A 21330-nucleotide genomic window follows, 5' to 3' on the forward strand; every position below is an offset into this window, starting at 1 on the left:
TCTGAATTTTTACCGGACTATTGTGGACCATTTGTTCATAATTTGAATTCAGAAATGCAATGCAACCTCCAGTTTTTTTTGTAAAATATCAAGGTATATCTAAAAACGCCTAAAGGCGTACTTCGGACTTAGCGAGAACGCCAAAAAGCGTACTTCGCAGCGAAAAGGTTAAAGAAATACTCAAAATTTTCGTGAACATAAATTAATACTTAAATTAACTTATGCAAATTATGTTTAGCATTAAACAAAGCTTGCTACGACGATGAGCATCAATATGCTTAGCAAATAACAGGATAAAACAGTTTTAGAAGATTTTGATTACAAACTATCATAGGTGCAACATTTTTTACCATAACAATCGCCTAAATTAGATATAAAATTTTACCCATTAGTTATAAAATAACTAATCTTTTTTCGAAAATTTTCAGCAAATTTTCCCTAGTTGAAAATTTTCGGGAAAATTTCATCCTAAGAAATTTGAATAAACCTGAAAAACCTTTTATTTGCAGTTAAAACTTTAATTTCCAAAAGTTGATTATTAAATAAATATTACAAAACAAGCAAAAATTCTCAGTTATCACATGTGCTACAATAATCACGTGCTACAAAATCGATTGGATACATACTGGAACGATTTTAACATTATAAATCTTCTGAAAAATTACCATTTGATATGCAAATTTATAAAATGAACAAAAGTCGCTATTTTATATTATTCGAAAAGTGTATGTTATCAAAATTTTCAATTAATGCTACTCTAAACTTTCTTTACTTTTTATTCAAATTTTTATTGAAATGTAAAAAATCGATGAGAAAAAGTAATATTTTAGCTTTAAACACTTTAAAGTATATGAAAGGGAAATACCAAACCAGAGCAAGAACAACAACAAAAGTTATTCAAATCTGTATCCTCATTATAAATTAACCAATCGAAAAGTGAATAAAAATGTAAAAAATCGGAAAACTTTACAAATCTCTAATACTTTAATATATACACAAAAACAAGCGTGTCATATATCGCAATGCATCCTAATTTTTCTAGAGAGTTCAAAGCTTGTATTGAACAACTAAAGCTTCGACCAGCGAAGTTTTAAATGAAATTCTAACAAATACCTATTCACATCAGAATACAAAAAAAAAAAGAAAAAAGAAATCTGAGCTTTAAGTTGAACTAAAAGTTTTGTTCAAATACAAAATACGTCGAAGGACATAGAATGCATACTTAAATATAGAACACGTCATGAGACATAAATTGTATACTTAAATATAGAACACGTCATGAGACATAAATTGTATACTTAAATAGCTTAGTAGTCAACAGTCATTATAAAAGTTTGAAACTTCTGAAAAAATGACGTAACAAAAATTAAAACATAAATATTTTACAAAAATAAACAAAAAAGAAATTTTATATATTATGTGTACTAATTCTCATTTATATGGGGAGATTTCGCAATCCTCTTTGAGTTAAACCTTCGAATCTTTTAAATGTATAGTTTAAAAATACCCAGTCTTTGTTTGATAATTCGTTGTTATCTGGAAGTGGGTCTAATAAAAAAAAAGATATGCAAAATCATTTAGTTTTTTCAATTCCTAAAAACCTAAATGATGCAATGACGCTATAGTAAAAAAAAACTTACTCCACGATAGATCAACATCAGGAAAATCGTCAAAATTTGAAGTGTCATCTATACTTTTTACTTCTACTGGAATAGCAGCAGGTCGATCTCTGTGTATTGAAAAGAAACACGCATTAAAGATTACTAATAAATACCTCTATTAGAAGAATAAATACCTCTAATAGAAGAATAAGTACCTCTAATAGAAGAATAAATACGTCTAATAAAAGAATAAATATCTCTAATAGAAGATTAAGTACTTCTAATAAAAGAATAAATACTTCTAATAGAAAAATAAATACTTCTAGTAAAAGAATAAATACCTCTGATAGAAGATTAAATACCTCTATAAACCTCTGGTGATTAAAAATTTGGCACAATCTTTGATCGATTAAAACTTTTTGAACTTGTAATTACACAGCCTCACTTTCTTTTTTATTTTGCTTATAAAGTGTTTTCTTATACTGAAAACTTTGTTTACTTAGATTAGTTAATAGAAAAAGTTATTGCAAAATGTTGCCGACTACTTTATTTGAATGGTTTGGAACCTCAACAAGAAAAATTGCGAAGAAATGCAAATGTGATCATTCTTACATTGTAAAAATATTACAAACATTTGAAAAAAAACAAAAAACATTTGTTATTTTAGGAAAAAACAAAACCCTGATTGCACTGATAAACAGTTAGAGCAGTTGCAACTGAAGCGTAAAGGAACTTGTCATAAATTCTGAAAATTCAGAGTGGTGTTTTACATTTAAACATACAAATAAAAATTCTAATGCTGGATTTTATTCAGATAATCCAAAAAATACACCAAAAAATGTAAAATATAAGTGCAAAAGGAAACTTGAAAAAAATTTCTGGTGTGGATTTCCATACCCCTCATGAATCTCTCAACCTTTTATTAATCATGTGGGACTGGCAACCGAAGAGTGCATAAAAATGATTGCATCATCGAAAGATTCCTTTTATTAACAATCACAGTGATGATAATTATGTATTTTGGATCTGCAGCATATGCACATGCACCTGATCTGCAGCATTCACATCTCTTCGTTAAGCTTAACAGAGCTTTTTTCTGAAACTTTATTGAAATAATTCTAAGTAGAGAAATGACGAAAACTTTATTTAAACTTTAATGTGGTTAAAAAGAAATTTTTGACTAACGCTCCATTAAGCTTAATGGAGAGATGAGAATACGGATCCTGGCCTCTTCGCACTATGCCAAAAGTGTATTTAATTACCTGGATGAAAAAAAAATCTTTTATATTAAAAAAGTTGATAACCCAGCCTGTGTCCTAGAATTACGACCTATTAAGAATTTCCATTCAATTCTTAAATGCTGTTTGTATAAAAACAATTGGGAAGCAGAAACTGAAGATCAACTGCAAAAAAAATCTGTTTTTGTTTAAGTAAGGTTAATAAAAATCCTGTATAACATATGTGCAAACAAGTATACAGAAAAGTTGATGCAGTAATGGCAAGAAGTTATTATTTAAATCCTGTAGAAAATTAAAAAAAGGAGAAAACGGATATATTGCTTAATATTCTGTGTTAATTTTTTGTTCATTAAATTGTTCTTTGTACTATTACTACTTGAGTTAATTATGTGCCAAATTTTTGTCACCAGGGGTTAGAACAATAAATACCTTAGATAGGATAATAGAAATAAATTTTTCTTTGTTTTTGTAAAGGTGTTGGGAACACGAATGACATGAACAAGATTTTATAAGATTATACTAATGTAGAAACATTTAAATGAGGGGGGGGGGGGGGCAGTAAATTATACATAACTATAGCTTTGAAATACTTTTTTAAAATTTTTTTAAATCTGTGTTTGAATTTCTATCAAATTTAAGTTTAACAAATTTGCTATCAAAAGACATGATAATAAATGTGCTTAGCGTTCTCAGTTTTAAATTTATTCATGGTTTTAAAAAAGACTTCAGTCAATACAATTTTTGCAAAAATGCAAAAATGATTCATACTATGATAAACTAAGAATGCAAAACATTCTAATTTTATCTTAGTATGATTTTTTTTTGGTTTTCAGCAATTCCTTCAAGTTACCTCAACCACCAAAACACTTACATACTCAACAGATATACCTTATATGTTCCCAGTCCACCCCTTTAAAGAATGGATGAGATTGAATTTCTAGTATGCCATCATTTTTCCCAAGTCGATGGTCCGCATCAGTACAAAAGCTATGAGAAAATATACATATATAAAAAATGTAACAATAAATCTCAAAAAAACAAACAACAAACAAGCATTTTTTTATTTTAATTAAAACATTCGTGTTTTGAGTAAAATACGTTAAAATAAAATAACACTTTTTTAATATTTAAGCTCGCTATTATATAAATATATATATATATATATATATATATATATATATATATATATATATATATATATATATATATATATATATATATGTATATATATATATACATATACATATAAAATTTGATTTTAAGCAAATGTATTGCATTAAAAATTACAGAAAAAAGGAGCATGCTAAATTGTTAAAATAAGAAAGTAAGAAAATAAATAATTAAAAAAATGGACAATATAATAAGTTCTAGGGTATTTAAAAAATATTACCCTTTGCTTGCCAAACATCTCATTGAGTTTATCAACTCAAGTTTAGTCAGGGAAGAATAACAAAACAATGTTTACTAATTTACTTATCATTTCTCTAAAAATAACTCTTGTAAAATGCAGGTAGAAACAAAGTAAAGGGAATTCTTCTGAAATAATACTTTTTTATGTTTTTAAGAAATCTTTGTATGATTCTCTTAAGTAATTTCTTTACATGACATTTTACTTTGTTCATAGATGTGATTCGTACTCAGTAATCAAAGAGTCTCTCCAACACATCTCTCCAACACATCTCTCTAACACATCTCTCCAATACATCTTTTCAACACATCTCACTAACGCATAAGCCATAAAAATATCTACAATTTTTATTTCAATGTTATTAACTGTTGTTTGAACATAACGACTCAGGCATCATAGAACTCATGAATACTTTAAATAGCAATTGGTTGTATATTTCCCTTGGAGCTTTTATTTAAAATAGGGCCGAACAGGAAGTCAAAAGTACAAACTCTTTTGACACCAATATCTAATCTTTTCATAATTGGGATCCGGTTATTAAACAACATCTTTTTTTTTTACTTAAAAAAACTCTTACATGTATTGGCTTCTTTTGTTTTTTTATTTCTGATTATGCTCCATTTTAGAAAATACTTAGAAGGTTGTTTCTGCTCTTGGCTTTACTACACATTTGTCTCATTTTAAATTTAAAGAACCTTTTAAAAAAGAGTTTTAAAAAATTGTTGAGCACAACTTAAGTATAAAATAAAACTGTTATCAATCTGGTTAAAAACTAATAAAGAAAAGTATTAATACATTGTCAGTCAAACAGTAAACAGTAGCATAAAACACAATGACATGTGTTTTAATGGAATAAAAACAACAAATGCAAACTCAAAATAACCTCTGTTTAACAAAACAAATACCAAATTTTATAGGTTGATATGTTTTATTCTAATTTTTTTATTATAGTTTTGTTTTAATCACAATCTAAATTTTTGAATCATTTTTATAAATATAAGACTTTTATAAATCTTATTTTTTGTTAAAAAAAAGGCTATACATAAAAAAAAATCAACATTTATATTAAATAAGCAACTAAAATACTTAAGTATAAGATTCTTTGCAGTATTTGTAATTGGCATCTCTATAGGAAATACAAGTGTTTCACGCCAGTTAAGTACTTTACGATAAGTTTCTAAAAGATATTGATTGTTTTAATAAACTTTACTGTAATAACATATTTCAAAAACTTAAATAATAATACTACAAAAATTTAAAAATGCATTTACCTCTAAAATTAGAACCGTAAAAAAGTTTACTAACAATATATATATATATATATATATATATATATATATATATATATATATATATATATATATATATATATATATATATATATATGTACATATATATTTTATTTTTTAATGTTGTTACAAAACTTTTTGAATACTAAAACTTTTAAATAAAATATGATTTAAATGAAAATAAAACATACAAATTAAACACTATGACTTTAAAATAGTTTTAATTGTTTAAAAAATATGAGTTTATCAATGAACATCATTAAATAAATGAAATGATAATTTTCTAAGGATTGGACAATAATTTCAGCAAAACTATAAACATTACAAAATTGTTGTTGTAATTTGCATAAAGTTTTGAAAACATGATGCAATTAACTGTAAATTTTTGGTATCAAGGAAGTATTCCTTGATACAAAAATTTATAGTCAACTGCAAGTATGTTTTGTTTTTAATTAAGCAATGTTTCATTTCAAAGTCTTAAGGTTAAGAGAATTTTGTAACAACAATGAAAAAAAATATATAATGGGTGTCCCCTCAAAAATGGAACGACAATAAAACATTAAAAAAAGTATAAGTATGCTTTTTTGAAAAACAAAACAAATTAAGATTATTTTGTTAGACTAATGTACATTTAATATTGTTAATCAATTTATTTCATATAATCCTGAAAAAAAATAAATAAAAAAATAAATTTATTACTATTTTAAATAAATAAAACACTATGCTTTATACTACTTTACTACTATTATTATTATAAATAAATAAAGCACTATGCGCTAAAGCAAATAAAAATCAAAATAAGTCTGTAAAATAAATCTGTAACTCTTTCTGTGAATCAAAATAAATCTGTATCTTTTTCTGTCGATATAAATGTCTAATGATTTTATCACTTATGAAAATGATTTTATTGATTTTCATAAGTGACAAAACTGATGATTTTATCACTTTTATGAAAATGAATTATTTTGAAAATGAGTTTCCAATTTATGACTGGAAATACCTGTGAGACCGTATTTTGAAGCTTGATTTCAAGATAATTTGTAAAACAATTTAAGTTATACATGGTGGCAAGCAAGCAGGGTTGATATTTGACTAGGGCCGGGTTTGATAAATTATAGATGGGCTTGTGACCTAAAGTATATAAATCCTAAAGTATATTTTTTTAACTCAAAATTCATCTTATATTTTGAATATATATGCATATATAAACATCATTATGATCAACATGATCATCATAATCACCATTACCATCATCATCATCATCATCATCATCATCATCATCATCATCATCATCATCATCATCATCATCATCATCATCATCATCATCATCATCATCATCATCATCATCATCATCATCATCATCATCATCATCATCATCATCATCATCATCATCATCATCATTATCATCATCATCATCATCGTCATCAAGTATATCCTCATCATCATAAAGTAAGTCTAACATTTAATCTCTAATTCATGAGTCTGATCTTTTTACTTCTCCCCAGAATAAGCCAGAGTTATTTGCAAAGAAATCTTACTCTAATTTGACTCTTAAATATAAAGGCCATACTCTTCTGCCAGTTAAACAGAACAACCCATTGTTAAACATCCAAACCACTCAGGTTCCAATACTAAAGACAAGAATTCCCTCATAGTCTTGAAAAGGTGTTCTCCAGAACTCTCTTCAATTTTTGCTAAATTTCAAAAAGTGCTAAATAAGTGGTTTAAAAAAACACTTTGACCACTCAAACAATCCTACGATTAGTCTTCACTCTGTTATTAAATTCTTTATAAAAAGGTTTTGAGATAATTAAATTAATTCTTTTTAACTGTAGTACTAGAGTTATTCTTGAAGGCCTACACTAGGACTTGACTATTTAAAAAAAAAAAAAAAATTTCCTGTCTCATCAATCGATGAACTTTTGTTAGGAAACATTAAAAACATGTTCAATTCCTCTAGGTTGTAAAAAAAGGTCACCCCGCAATTAAAATTATGAATCGTCATTTATCTTGTTACTGCTACTACTAATACATGTGGCTTTGCTGAAAATCATTAAAAACTTGAATAGATTAGAAGTGTTTAGAACTTTAGAACATTTTGGAAAATTCCAGAATATATTAGACAACTTTAGAACATTCTGGAACAATTTAGAAAATTCTGGAACAATTAAGAATATTCTAGAACAATTTAGACTATGTATAAATAGCTGCTTATCTAATTTCATAGTTATTACAGAAGCAACCTGGCAACATACAAGCCTAGCAATAGTAGCATTTAGAAGAACAAGGATGTCTGGACCAATAATCTGATAAAATTTGAAGACTCTCATAAAAGAAGAATGGTCCCTTTGGAAGAATATTCACTAGAGGAAAAGTGCAGAATGCCTCTCCAAAAGCAAATTATTGGGCGCTACCATTTCCTCGGACCAAAAATCAAAGGAAGAAAGGAGTGAATAGCAGAAATTTCCAAAGAAGTCACTAAACTGTGGAAGAATCAACTGAGTATTCCTCATGTACATCCTCATCTACAGACCAAGCGGGCAGTAAAGAAACAATCTATCTCTCTAAAAAGCAAAAACTTTCTAATAGGTCATCATCCAACTCATCATCTTACTATCCTGGTTTTAGTGATTCTGACTCTAAGGCTGATGACAGTGAATATAAAAACGATGAAGAGGAAGATGAGACTACTCCTACACCAAGCAGAAAACATCATAAAAGCAAAATTGCAGTCAGCTTAGTGACCTACACAAGAGTATCAACAAACAAAGCTGCTATCATATGCAAGCAATTGGCTTGTGAAGACATTGACATCCTAACTCCATGTCAATCAGCTATTTAAAAGTCAAAAACAAAAAGGCAATCAAACTAAAAAAAGAAATGATTGAAAAGTTGCATATGGAAAGTTGGTCCTTACACTGTGATGGCAAGCACATCAACGGAATCAATTATCAAGTGATCATCCTTAAAAATGAAAGAAGAGATATCAAATTGGATGTCCTGGGCTTGGTAGATGGCAGGGGAAAAACTATTGCTCAAGGAATTTCTAAAGTCCTCAATGAATTTCACCTATGGAATTCAATACAGATAATTATTGCAGATACCATCAGCTTTAAAACTGGAAAAAAGAATGGTGTTATTGTAATATTGCAATGAATGTTCACAGAGAAACGCATCATCAAACCTCAGTTTATCATTTGTCAACACCATGCATTAGATAGAATCCTCCATTTGATGATGGATGAAGAACTTGGAAGTAAAGCACAATTATTGAACATCAAGTATCCATTTGTATCTTAACTGTTGAAGGAGTACGAACAACTGAAAACACAGTTTGATAACGGAATAGAAGTAATTCTCAAAACATCAGACTGGAGAGGTGATATGAAATTTTAATTTTATCTCACTTGAGTGTTCCAATTTTTTCATGAGATTTTCCATTGATCAGGTTTCAGAAATTACCCAACATCAGCAAAGCCAGGTGGAATTCCATGCTATACTAGCGATCCTGGCCTTCATTTTAAATCCTTCAACAAGGACAGTTCTGCAAAGAGTATGTCGATTTATATCGTATGACTGGGCAGACCATTGGTTTACAGACCAACTGTACAACGAAAACAACTTAAATAACTTGGCTGAAGTACTGAATCCATACAAAAAGGCTTTAAGCTCTTTAAAAAATCACTGGAAGTAAGAGCCATCCATACTACAGATCCCAGAAATAATCAATGCGCAGAGCGTGCAATCAAAGAAATGAAGGAAATATATTCGTCATGCAAAAATAAAGACAAATTGCACCTTGTATTCCTTTTATGCAACAAGCAAGAGCAAGAGCAAGGTCAACGGTCTGAGTCATTGTTGGATTGAAAATTTAATGTATTACATGACTATGACAATGGCGGGGTGAACTTTTTTCAAAAGATATGCAAATAATAGTTCATTTCATGCTTTTTAGGTAAAATTATCTAACTACAGTACAGGAGCATGGGTTGAAAAAAAGTCATAACCCTACCCTACACTCTTCTTTATTTCAAATAACTTTAAAGTTCTATCCTTGCTTCTGTATCATTTCTTATCTACAATATCGATCTTCGAATAATAACCCTCTTACACTCAAACAAAGTCTAAAAGCACATTGCAAATGTAATTAGACCTGCTTTATCTGTTAAGCTTGAGCCACTATCCCATTGTTGTAGTTGCATTTCTTTCTTTTTTCTACAAATACATTCATTGTCAATACTCAAACGAGCTATCATCTCTATTACGATAAACCAAAACTCATTCTTGCTTGGCTTCTTATTCAAAAAGTTGCATCCTTTTACTGTCCCTTCATGTTATCAAAACTTTTATTAATCCAGTTTATTCCTTGCACATCAAAAAAACCTTATAACTCTTAGCCATCTTCATGTTTTTCTTTCCTACAACTTTTTAAGTTTTCAGTTAACGATTTCCTAGTATTTTTACATATTCTCTATTTTAAAGTAACTCATTACTTAATAGTGTTTGCTTGCAACCTTGTTGAAAGTAAGTTAAAGTTTGAAAATATATAAATATATGCCAGTATTTAAAGGGATCGCAAAGTGCCGAGACAAGCTGTGTTTACTTTAAAGAGAATGATAAAAAAAAAATGTTTGGGCAGAATTTTTATAAGTAAAACAAAATAACAAATGAATACCAACAAAAACAAACTTTGTTGTTTTACTCGAAGCTTGCTGTCTCGGCAGTAGCAATTCCTTGGAGTCTTTAAAATATATGCCGCAATCTACAGACTTTATAATTTATTAAAGCGCATTTAATTCCAAAGAGTTTTGGTAAATGACGTCATTGTAGAATTTTGTTTTTGAATCAATATTACTTGTTATTGTTTTATTTGTTTTTTAAAATAGCGTTTATTATCAATCATATGACTTTCCTATAAATTTTATAGAAAGCAAAACATTAGAGTATTTTTTTATAGAGCGCGAGAACCAAATAAAATTAGGATTTTTATATTACACTCTTAAATAAAATAAATATATAAAAAAGTCGTTGATCACACTATTATATATTCTGATTTTTTTTTTCTTTATATGTAAATAATGATAATTTTGATAAATGATATCATTTATTAGAGATAATAGCCGAATTCTTTAATTTATAGTTAGAAAATATTATTAAGTATGCCAATTTAGTGGAAATTAATAAATTTTGATGATTTGCATATAATTATTAAGGTAATTTTGTATTTTGCAATTTGATAACTAAACGATTAAAATGTCGGCAACTCCATACCGATTAGAACCTCTTAATAAAAAAACAAAACAACCTGTATGGATAAAAAAAATTAAGTAGTTGAAAATCGATCAGCTATGAAAATTTGAATTTTGATATTGCTAAAACGCCAAAGTTAAGCTGTATAAGTGTTGGCGCTGAACAATAGTGTAAATATGGATATTGTAAAACTATGCCACTTGAAAAAGAATGTCTTTGTTGCGTTGAAATAAAGGAAATAAATATTGCCTCAGGTATTACAAATTAAGTAACATTCTCTAAAATATAAACTAATGTGCGCTGTATTAATAATAGTAATAATAACAAACATAAACTTTTTTGTACATAATGGCCATGTAAAGTAAAAAAAAAGTTTTTTTTTTTAAAGATCATCAATGCATAACAGAGCATTTTATTAATTAAAGCAATGAATAATGTTTTATGGCAATAATTCAAGACAGATGGTGATTAAAATTGTTATTGTGTTGAAGCAAGCGTTAAAAAACATAAAATTTAATATTTCCTAATTTATATGCCGTAACGGGTGATGCGGAAGTTATCGGAAAAAATAAAAAAGTCAATAACTTATTTATAAATAAAAAAACAAACTACTATCACATTTTTTTTAAATAAAGCATTTATCTTTTAATAAAAATATATTATTTTTTATATGAAAAAACACCACCATCTGCAATTGATCTCAATTTTGCTCTGACGCCTTTCATATGCGACTGTAAAAAGTTTAAATCAATTTCTTGTAGTTTTAGTTTAATGCGATCAATCAAAACTTGCTCTGTTGAAGCTTGCGTTTCTCCCTTGTAAACCTTCTGTGCCAAATGTCCCCAAAAATTTTCGATTGGTCGTGCTTGAGGCACATTTGGGGGATTGGATTCTTTATCAACGTGATATACATATTGGTCCATCGAATTAAGAGAATCTTTAGAATAATGAGAACTTGCTAAATCTGGCCAAAATAAATAGTTAAAGTCTCCATGATACTTGTGAATAAATGGAAGAAGTCGTTTTTCTAAACATTCATTAACATAGATTGATGAATTGATCGCTACAGCCTTAGAAGTGCGAAACAATGGCTCGGACAACCACGGTTAGATATGGCTATCCACATTAATAATTTTTTTGGAAATTTCTCTTTTCCTATAAAACAAACACTTTCTGGGCATGTCTTTTTGTTGTTTGTGTAGTATCCAGAATTTCCAGGCATGATGTCCCCTGCAAAACAAAAGTATTTTTCGTCATCGATGACTAGAAGCGATTTTGTGTTATAGAGTTGGTTAACTAGTTTCCGGCTTCTTTTCTTTGCCTTTATTTGTTGTTCTATAGTGTATTTTGGAGTCTTTTCACATTTTCTATATTTAATATTCATTTTTTTTAACTGACGACCAATTGTCGATTGATTTACACAAAATTTAATACTTATTTTTCTCTGACTGACCCCTTTTCGATTTTTGACAAGTCTCGTTAATTCGGCTTTCTTTTCTCTAGTCCAGAAAGTCGGACGACCAGGGTGCTTTCTATCAGAAAACGATTGAACAGTTTTAAGTCTTTTTAGGTTATCATATATTGTACTTCGAGCAAATCCTTCCTTTTCAAAATGATTTACGATTTTTTTTTTTAATATTAGGTTTATTTACAAAAAACATTTTTAGCCGCTTTCGAAAAGATTCTCGTTCAGCTGCATTTAACCTCATTTTAAATAATTGTGTTTCAAATAATAAAGTTTATATTTTATAGAACGTTTATGCCTACGCATAAAACCACAAAAACTAATTATTATGCTCAAATAATGAAATTAGGATTTGTCCGATAACTTCCGCATCACCCCTTATTTGGCAAGTATTTTACAATTCTCTTATTAAAAAACTAGCATAATTGACAATGAAAGGCTTTTTGTTAAACGATTTCAATTTCAAAATTGATTCAATAATACTACACTTTTTTTGCAACCTTTAACAGTAATTATTTAACTTTAAAAATAAAATGAAATGAGCAATAAATGTTTTATAGAATAAATTTTATTAATTATATCTCGCTTGATTAAAAGGTATTTTGAGAATATATGTAACTCGATGAATAGTTAAGCAAATAAGAGGGTCGTCAATAATGAGACCCCGTCTCCCCCACCCAATCGTATGTACTTTATGAACAATCCTTGAATGCTGTTAATTAAACTTTTATATGGTTAAAAAATACAAAATAATTCTTTTAACAGCAATTTACAGCAATAAACAAGCTTAAAATATCTGAAATATTTTATTATTATTATTAATGTGAACTTCATAAAAATAACAAAAAAATAATAATTTGAAATAACTAAAAATATACTATAGTAATTTAAGATTTAAAAAAAAAAAAATTTATATAATGATAAGTAACTAAACAAATTCTTCAATAATCTATAATGGAAAAAAAAAATCTATAACTTGCTAACAAAAAATTTTTGTAGGATTTCTCATTGAAATTCTACAATAACGTCATTTACTAAAACTCTTTTGAATTAAATGCGCTTGAATAAATTATAAAGTCTGTAGATTGCTACTTTGGGATCCCTTTAATAAATAATAAATGTAAGCATAATACTACAATATATAAAGTATTATAAATTTTTTTCTAGCCCCGGCTATCAACTCCTCCTGCTAAATCTTATAGTTTTGCTGGGGTTGAGTTTGAAAAAAGTCTTATTTTGTAACTAGGGAAGGGCCCCATTCACTTACTAATACATGGTAAACTTAATAACCCTTTGAGTAAATTCCATAAACAGTAAAATAAAATTGACAAATAGTTTAAAAGATGATAATTTATCAAGGTTGTTATTAAACTTTTTTTTTTACAGAATATTTACCTTGAGGTGTTTCAGAGCAAAATGGGGGGTAACCAATAAGCATTTCAAACATAATTACGCCCAGTGACCACCAATCACAAGATTTTTCATAACCACCTTGTGTAAAAACCTCAGGAGCTATATAGTCAGGTGTACCAACAGTTGAATATGCCTATTTAAAAACAATTTATATTGAGTATATTTATCAAATCAGACAAAACTAATAAAAAAAACCTACCATTTGGCGTCGATTGCGCTTCCAAGTCATTGCTTTTTCCTTAGTTACAACGCTACTACCTAGATAAAACAAGTATGGTTTAAAATATGGTCTGGTATGTACTGGTCTTATAGCTTTATTTCAATAATATATAAAAACTGGTTTAAAACTTAATATTTGTTCAAATAGTATTCTCAGAAGTTTAAAGAATGTTGGAGTGTTAGGGTGGCATCATAATAACAAATTCCAAAAGTTTGATTTAAAACCTTTGAATATATTTTAAAAAAGTAAACAAATTTGCATTGATAACCATGTATTTTTTAATCTCCAGAACATATAAAACTCCTTTGTGTGTCAAAAAATTAAATTACATTACAACTAATCAGCATACATTATGATATAGTATATGCTGATTTTGTTCTAGTGTAATTTAATTTGAATAATATTTTATGAATTCTTGAAAGAAAATACTTTATAACCAATCGAAATTGGCAAATGTTTCACCTGCATTAGAAGCTTGAAAAGCTGTTACAACAAACTTGACACTTTAGCACTTTTTAAAAATTAACTATTAGTAATTATAAATCTGAAACCCAACAAGTTTTACATTTATTTTTGTTATTGACAATAAATTTTACAAAGTAATTTTATGTTGTTTACAATAACTTTTACAAAGTAATTTTTTGTATTTTACAATGAATTTTGAAACTTGGTTTGAAAAAAAATATTTTTTCTGTTTCATACTTTTAGTGCTTTTATAAGCATTTAGAATTTTTTTAACATTTAAACTTAAACACAGCTTTGAATTTAACAACAACAAAAGTTTGTTTATTGATATATTAAATGAAAATGTTCTTAGTGTTTACTTGGTCAATCCCTTCCACCTAACAAAAATCCTCACTAAAAAAGCCCCTAGTTACGGTAAAAGATTCAAAATTTTATAGTAGCTAAAGAAATATAACCTTATAAAACAACCCAACTCAAGCAAACTCAACACCAGAAGAAGCCTTCAATCAAATATATTATATCTAATGGTTATATTTTTTTTCACAAGATATTTAATTTCAACTAATTTTTTTCATTTTTATAGTACTACAGCTAATTTCATAAAAGACACCAAGATTTAAAAACCAATGAAACAAACAAAAAAGAGGCTGTCATGTACTTGCATGACACCATCATGTACTGGCATACTTGCATTACACAGTGGTCCAAATGGTGGTTAAAATGAAAAAATCTATATTTCTGGACTAAAATTTTTTTATGATTTTTTGAAACTACAATAAAATTTGACTTAAATGGAAAAGACTAGAGGTGATTATCATGCCTGGTTAAGAAATGACAACCTTTCAAAGTTTTAAAAAACATGTAAAAAAAACGTTCACACCGCAGAGTTAGATTTTTCACATACATTTTCTAATTTTAATTATATGCAGCAGATTTATAAACAAAAATTAAAAAAAATATTTCATTTCTCACGAAATTGAATGAACAAAATAAAAGTATTAACTCCTTTTTTTTTTTTTAACGTTATTAATAAAAAAATTTCATTTCTTTTAAAAAAATTTAATGCAAAAGTCAGTTTCTGCAAAAAAAAATCTCTTAAATTTTGTATACTTCCTCAAATATCTCAAAAACCGGAAATTTGGTAATACTAAACCATATATTATTTAGAAACTTCATACTGTTGCCATTGTTTTGGTATGCCACATATATTTACCAAACACCCGGTTTTTAAGTTATTTGTGGTTATAAAAACTATGTTTAATTGTTTCTTTAAGCATAATGCACTAGTTATTTTATCTAAACTTTTAAAAAGACTAAAAAAATAGCAAACGCTCAAGTTTAATTTTTTTATTTTACATAAACAAAGTATTAACAATGTCATTTTCATGTACTTTGAAACATGTTTTTTTACTATGCCCTATCTCACTACACAATTTGCATTGTAATCGACCTTTGTTCCTTTGCTCGGTAACTAAAGGGTCAGAGCCCACCCAGAGTCTTTTAAAACAATCTTCCAAGTTCTGCAGCTGATTTGTTTTTCTTGATAGTTTTTCTCTAAATATTCTAAGTTGTTTGTTGTTGGCCTCCATGCCTTCCTCGCTCCATGATTTAAGTCCTGTATCATTATTTAACTCAATAAGCTCCCAAGTATGTCCTAATAACTTATGAATAGTCGGTGTCAAACTAACCCAGGGCATTTCTTGTCGAAGAAGAATGTTTGTCTCCTTACATATATCTCTATATTTTCTTATGTTAATTTTCTGACTAGATGACATAGCACGAATAATATTAGACAACAAGAAACCGTACCGCTATGCTAACATTCTGGCATGTTTATTTGAAATGTAGTCAGTAATCAGTTTTCTATTTTTCTCATTATAAAGAAGATTTCTAGCAACGTTGCCAGTTGTAGTACTACCCCCTTAACCTGATGAATCTGCAAAATCCCACTTGATACCTGTTTTTTTTCCAATTAACTCCTGTATATTTTTTTTCTCTATTTCAAGGAAGTGCGTAGTACTGGCTGTCTTAGACTCTGTCCATGCGTGAACTCCTGCAGATAAATGAACCACAACTTTCATAAAGTGGTCAAATCCATGGAGTAATGCATGGAGTACTTGTACAGACCTTACGTTAGATCCAGCTATTGGACTTGCTGTTTGTCCATGGCGAACATCATAATCCTTTGACTTTTTAGTTAAAGAGCCGTCTTCTTGAACTAAATCCAAAAATATCTGCTCCATGGTTTCGATGTCTCTATTTATAACGAATCCCTGTTCAATTGTACATATATCTTCACATTGTTCCTTAGATAAATCACAAAGATCACAGTAAGCACCTCCAAGGCCCTGAAATATATTTGATGCTTTTCTGTCAAAACTGTCTGCAACAATGTTTACTTTAATATTCAAATATTGTCCGTTGAAGATAATAATAAAACCTTCCTCCTTCATTGTTTTTATATCCGCATTAAAAACGGTTAAAGATTGTGCATTCTCACGTGATTCTTTTCCCATTTGAAGCATAAGAGGCCTCTGTGAAAAATCTGAGTTTGGAGATATTTGTTCCCATATTAAGTTGTTTCCATCTGCATTAGAGTTTAAAAGTTTCAGAGGGCAAAACATTGCCATGATTATATTATTGGTATTTACATTGTGTAGCTGATTATACATTTTATGTCCTCCACTGCCATCATATCCAAATTTAATTTCAAGAACTAAATTTGTTAGTTCATTTGTTTTATGAACATTTTCAAGCATAAGAATTTGGGCTACTGTGATTTTGACAGATTCTGTAAAGTTAGAGTAAACTCCAATATATGGTTCAGGTAGGGGAACGGTTTTCAGAGGAGTAATAGAATTTTTGAAGTCTTGAACCTTTTTCCAGCTTGGGTAAACATCGATACTGTTAGCTCTTAGCATTTTCCTCAGTTTTCTGTATGCTGATCGACCCAGCAGTGAATCACAGCAGATTGCAACAGCTGTCACAGTTGTTATTTGAGAAGTTTTGACACAGCTAGAGGATGAACATCTAGATAATAGGAAATCACAAACCTCTTTCAGATCAATATTCTCGATTTCAGCAAGTTTGTTTACATTTTTCCAGAGTTCTTCTGTTCTTCGAATTTTTGACTTTCGAGAAATACTATCCCATTTTTTTCTATTTCTTTGCGTATCTTCTTCTGAATTGTAGTCATCTTCTTGGTTTATCATATCTTCATTAAATGACAGCAAAACCTATATATGAAATATATGTAATATATATATATATATATATATATATATATATATATATATATATATATATATATATATATATATATATATATATATATATATATATATATATATATATATATATATATATATATATATATATATAATTGTAATAATACTATATATGTAACACTAAAAATTCTAATTATTATTATTAGTAATATCAAACTTTATGATTTATAATCACAAAAGTAATAATAATGATTTTTGTCAAAATTAAGTTTTGTTTATAAATGCAGTAATACCTGCACTAATTAAAAAATATTCTATAATAATTATGTCATTTTTTGTTTAATTTACATATATATTTGAAGGTTTTAATTACCTCCACTTTTCCCAGCTTTACTATAGCTTCTTTGTCAATCTTGATACGTTTTGCAATAAACATTGATTTTTTTAGGTTGCTGAACTGCCTAAATGTATTTGTTAAAACTAACTCTGAATGTTCGTCAATGTCGTTAATATTCTCTAACATTTTAAACACTGTAATTAATGCTTGTGCTGAATTAACATTGTTATCTAATATTATTTTGAAAACTTCTTGCTCTGTATAGAGAACCATATTGAACGGAGAAATTACCAGAAACAAAGTAATATACTTTTACTAAATTGTTTTAATCGTGTTCAGTGTTTAATGTTTGTTCTTATTCTGAATTGAATAATTTTATTTTAAAAAGCTTTAACCCATTTGGCGACGATTATGTGGTTAAACAGTTTTTATTGTTAATTGTTATATATGGCTTTTAATGTTAATTTTTGAGGGTTTTAATTCAATATAAACTATTGCTAGAATTCGTAAATAGGAAGTTTTAATTCAGTGATGAATGTCATTACCTAATTCCTGTGTTTAATGCAAGCTATAGCTTGCATGAATAATTGTAGTTATAACTACGCAACATAAATAAAATACTATACAATATTTTTATTTTGTAAATACAAATCATTATTTATGGTTTACAAAATTACAAAATTAAAAGGTTTGATTCGGCGTAAAAATTTAGGCTGCATACACAGTAATCGCAGGGGTTGGAAAATGGTTTTCGCCGCTCCTTTATGGAAAATACAAGCAAGTAAAGGAAGGAGGTAGTGCTGTTAGGAAATTTAAAAACTAGAAAGAAGAATTTTTTTTTTTTTAACACCCATAAAAAAGTGACGCCCTGGGCGGATCAGCACCCCATTTTTTGCACGATTGCTACCCTGATGTTAACACATAGGCCGCAACTTTATAATATAAATCTGAGGCAATTTTGACCTGCCTTCAAATAGTTATATAAATTTGTCCGCAAAACAGCCCAAACGGACCACTGTGCATTACTTGCATAAATATTGTATTATGTTTTATGGTCGGTTTGCTATAAATAACTTTTGACTTTTTTTATTTTTTACATAATTATTTCCATGATGCCAAGGAACCTAGGAACATGTTGTGCATGTTGCATACAACTTGTTGTAGATGTTAGATACAAAAATAATCTTTTTTGAATTAGATGCAAAAAAAAAAAAAAAAAAAACTTTTTTATGGATGATATAACTCATTTTGAAGCATTCCCTAGTGAGAATTAAGTTTAGGTCTTTAAAGTCTCCAAATATGTTTATATAAAAGGGGGCCAGCTAAAATCAAGACTATATATTATTTAAGTGATTTGAATTTAATAAACAAAATTTGACATTATTGTATAGAATATTTTTTGGGATGTAAAGAACACTGCTGCATTTCTCTCATTGTTGTAAAGTTGCATCTCTTTCTCTTTTCTTCAAATACAATTGTGGTCAGTGCTCAAAGGAGCTATCGTCTCTAGTTCCATCAACTAAAACTAATTCTCCCTTGACTTGCCATTCAGCAAAGTCACATTCTTTTACTGTATCTGACCCTGCATACTCTAAAAACTTTTATTCGTCTAGTTTTTTTACACACATTTTTTCGGAACTCTCTTCAATCTTCATTTTTTCCTGACTCCTGACAACCAACAACTTTCTAAGTCCTCCATTAAACCGTTTCCTTGTTCTTTAATGATAATCATTTTTTTTTTAGTAACTTCCAACTTAATAGTGATTGCTTTCAGCTTTGTTGGGAGTGAATCATAACAATAAAAATCTACTTATAGTTAGGAATCAAGCATCATATAATTCTCAATTGATCAAACACCGCAATATTAATTAAAAATTTAATAACTTAATCAAATATTTTCAAAATTTCAAAATTAAACGCTTTACTTACATAAATCACCAACTGCAGCAGGTGTTATTCCTCTATAAAAATCAGTACGATGAGCTTTTTTCAACCCAGTACACAAGCCAAAATCTGAAAGTTTGATATGACCCTGCACAAAATATATTTAAAACTTAATGTAATAAAAGTAAGCAACCTATTACAATTCTTAAAAATGAAGAAACCTTACACAAAAATTGAAAAGTAGTGAAGTAAAACTTTCTAAAGTATAAATTGATAACTATTTAAACAAAATAGAAAAAACAAAGTAATAAAAACTAAGCAATACCCTTGCATCTAACAACAAGTTGTCTGGCTTTATGTCCCTAATGATAAAAATTAATTAAAATATGAAGTCCAATAAAATATTAGTTTTTAACCAATTACAAAACTACAAAACATAAATAATAAAGGTAACATTAGTTTTTAATAATTAAAAAACCAATAATACTTTAGAGATTTTATAATTTATCAATGAGGATTTTGGTTTAGACAGGTAATCATTAAAAAAAAAAATTCTTTCGTAAGTTTTTCAATCTGATTTATTATTATACTCTTACAAAAATTGGTTCTTAATTGGTTATCTAGAAAATCGATCAGTTTCACAGAAAACCCAAAGGTTTTACGGCATATCCAAAAAATGATTTGGTTTTTCGCAAGAGAAACGAAAATAAATTGATTTTTCAACAATTCAAATTTGAAAAATTATTAGTTTTTAAAAAAATTAACGCATAAATTTTTTTTGTTTTGGTTTTCTAGAATTTCATCTTTCATCTTTAATTTTAATTGGTTGTTGGTTTATAGCTTCCATATTTGTTTTAAACCGGCGCGCAACTTCATTTCTGTCATTTCTTTGTTAGTTATAGTATTGCTGAAGAGTGCTGTATTCTATATTCAATTTTACTCCAAGACAACTTGTTCAATTATTTTATTAAACTAATGGCATCAAATATCTTTTTACTAATTATTTAAATTAATTATTGTGTAGCAATCAGGGATGTGGAGTCCCAAAAAGGACTAAGGATTTGAAAGTCACAAAAAGATTACTTTATCCTAGTTTTTGGTATCCAGGAGCTCTAAAAAAATAAATAAGTTTATGGACAACTAATAGGAAAAAAATTAAGACTTTTAGGTTAGAGGAACAATCATTTTTTGAGCAGATAATAAGTCAACAAGCATGTTTAGAGCTTCTGGACATTACAGACTTGGAAAAAGTAGAGATATAAAGCCGGACTCCGCATCCCTGGTAGCAATATATCATAATATCCTTTTGACATTTCAAAAAAAAAAAAATCTGAAAGAAATTAAACTATGTTTGTAAACTGTTTGATGATATAGCCAACATATATATATATATATATATATATATATATATATATATATATATATATATATATATATATATATATATATATATATATATATATATATATATATATGTATATATATATATATATATATATATTTATATATATATACATATATATATATATATAT

At 27.9% G+C, this 21330-nt stretch overlaps 2 protein-coding genes across 2 annotated transcripts in view; both read right to left on the reverse strand.

The window, feature by feature from the left end:
* Positions 1-893: 893 nt before the first annotated feature.
* LOC100204253 (serine/threonine-protein kinase 38-like) overlaps positions 894-21330 on the reverse strand; it is a 62222-nt gene continuing 41785 nt past the window's right edge. The window contains exons 7-14 of the mRNA XM_065791604.1: positions 20123-20159; positions 19843-19945; positions 13864-13922; positions 13647-13797; positions 5334-5424; positions 3728-3826; positions 1641-1729; positions 894-1548 (exon numbers count right to left, since the gene is read on the reverse strand). Of these exons, the coding sequence (XP_065647676.1) occupies positions 1436-1548; positions 1641-1729; positions 3728-3826; positions 5334-5424; positions 13647-13797; positions 13864-13922; positions 19843-19945; positions 20123-20159 (742 nt within the window). The 3' untranslated portion in view covers positions 894-1435. The remainder of the gene's footprint in view (positions 1549-1640; positions 1730-3727; positions 3827-5333; positions 5425-13646; positions 13798-13863; positions 13923-19842; positions 19946-20122; positions 20160-21330) is intronic.
* Positions 15682-19823, reverse strand: LOC136077082 (uncharacterized). The gene is made up of 2 exons (XM_065791603.1): positions 17950-19823; positions 15682-17585 (listed from the first exon to the last, which is right to left on the reverse strand). The coding sequence occupies exons 1-2, from the start codon at positions 18184-18186 to the stop codon at positions 16272-16274; spliced, it is 1551 nt and encodes a 516-aa protein (XP_065647675.1). The 5' UTR covers positions 18187-19823; the 3' UTR covers positions 15682-16271.

The sequence above is a fragment of the Hydra vulgaris genome, chromosome 02 (genome assembly GCF_038396675.1).
Source record: "Hydra vulgaris chromosome 02, alternate assembly HydraT2T_AEP".
Classification (NCBI taxonomy): domain Eukaryota; kingdom Metazoa; phylum Cnidaria; class Hydrozoa; order Anthoathecata; family Hydridae; genus Hydra; species Hydra vulgaris.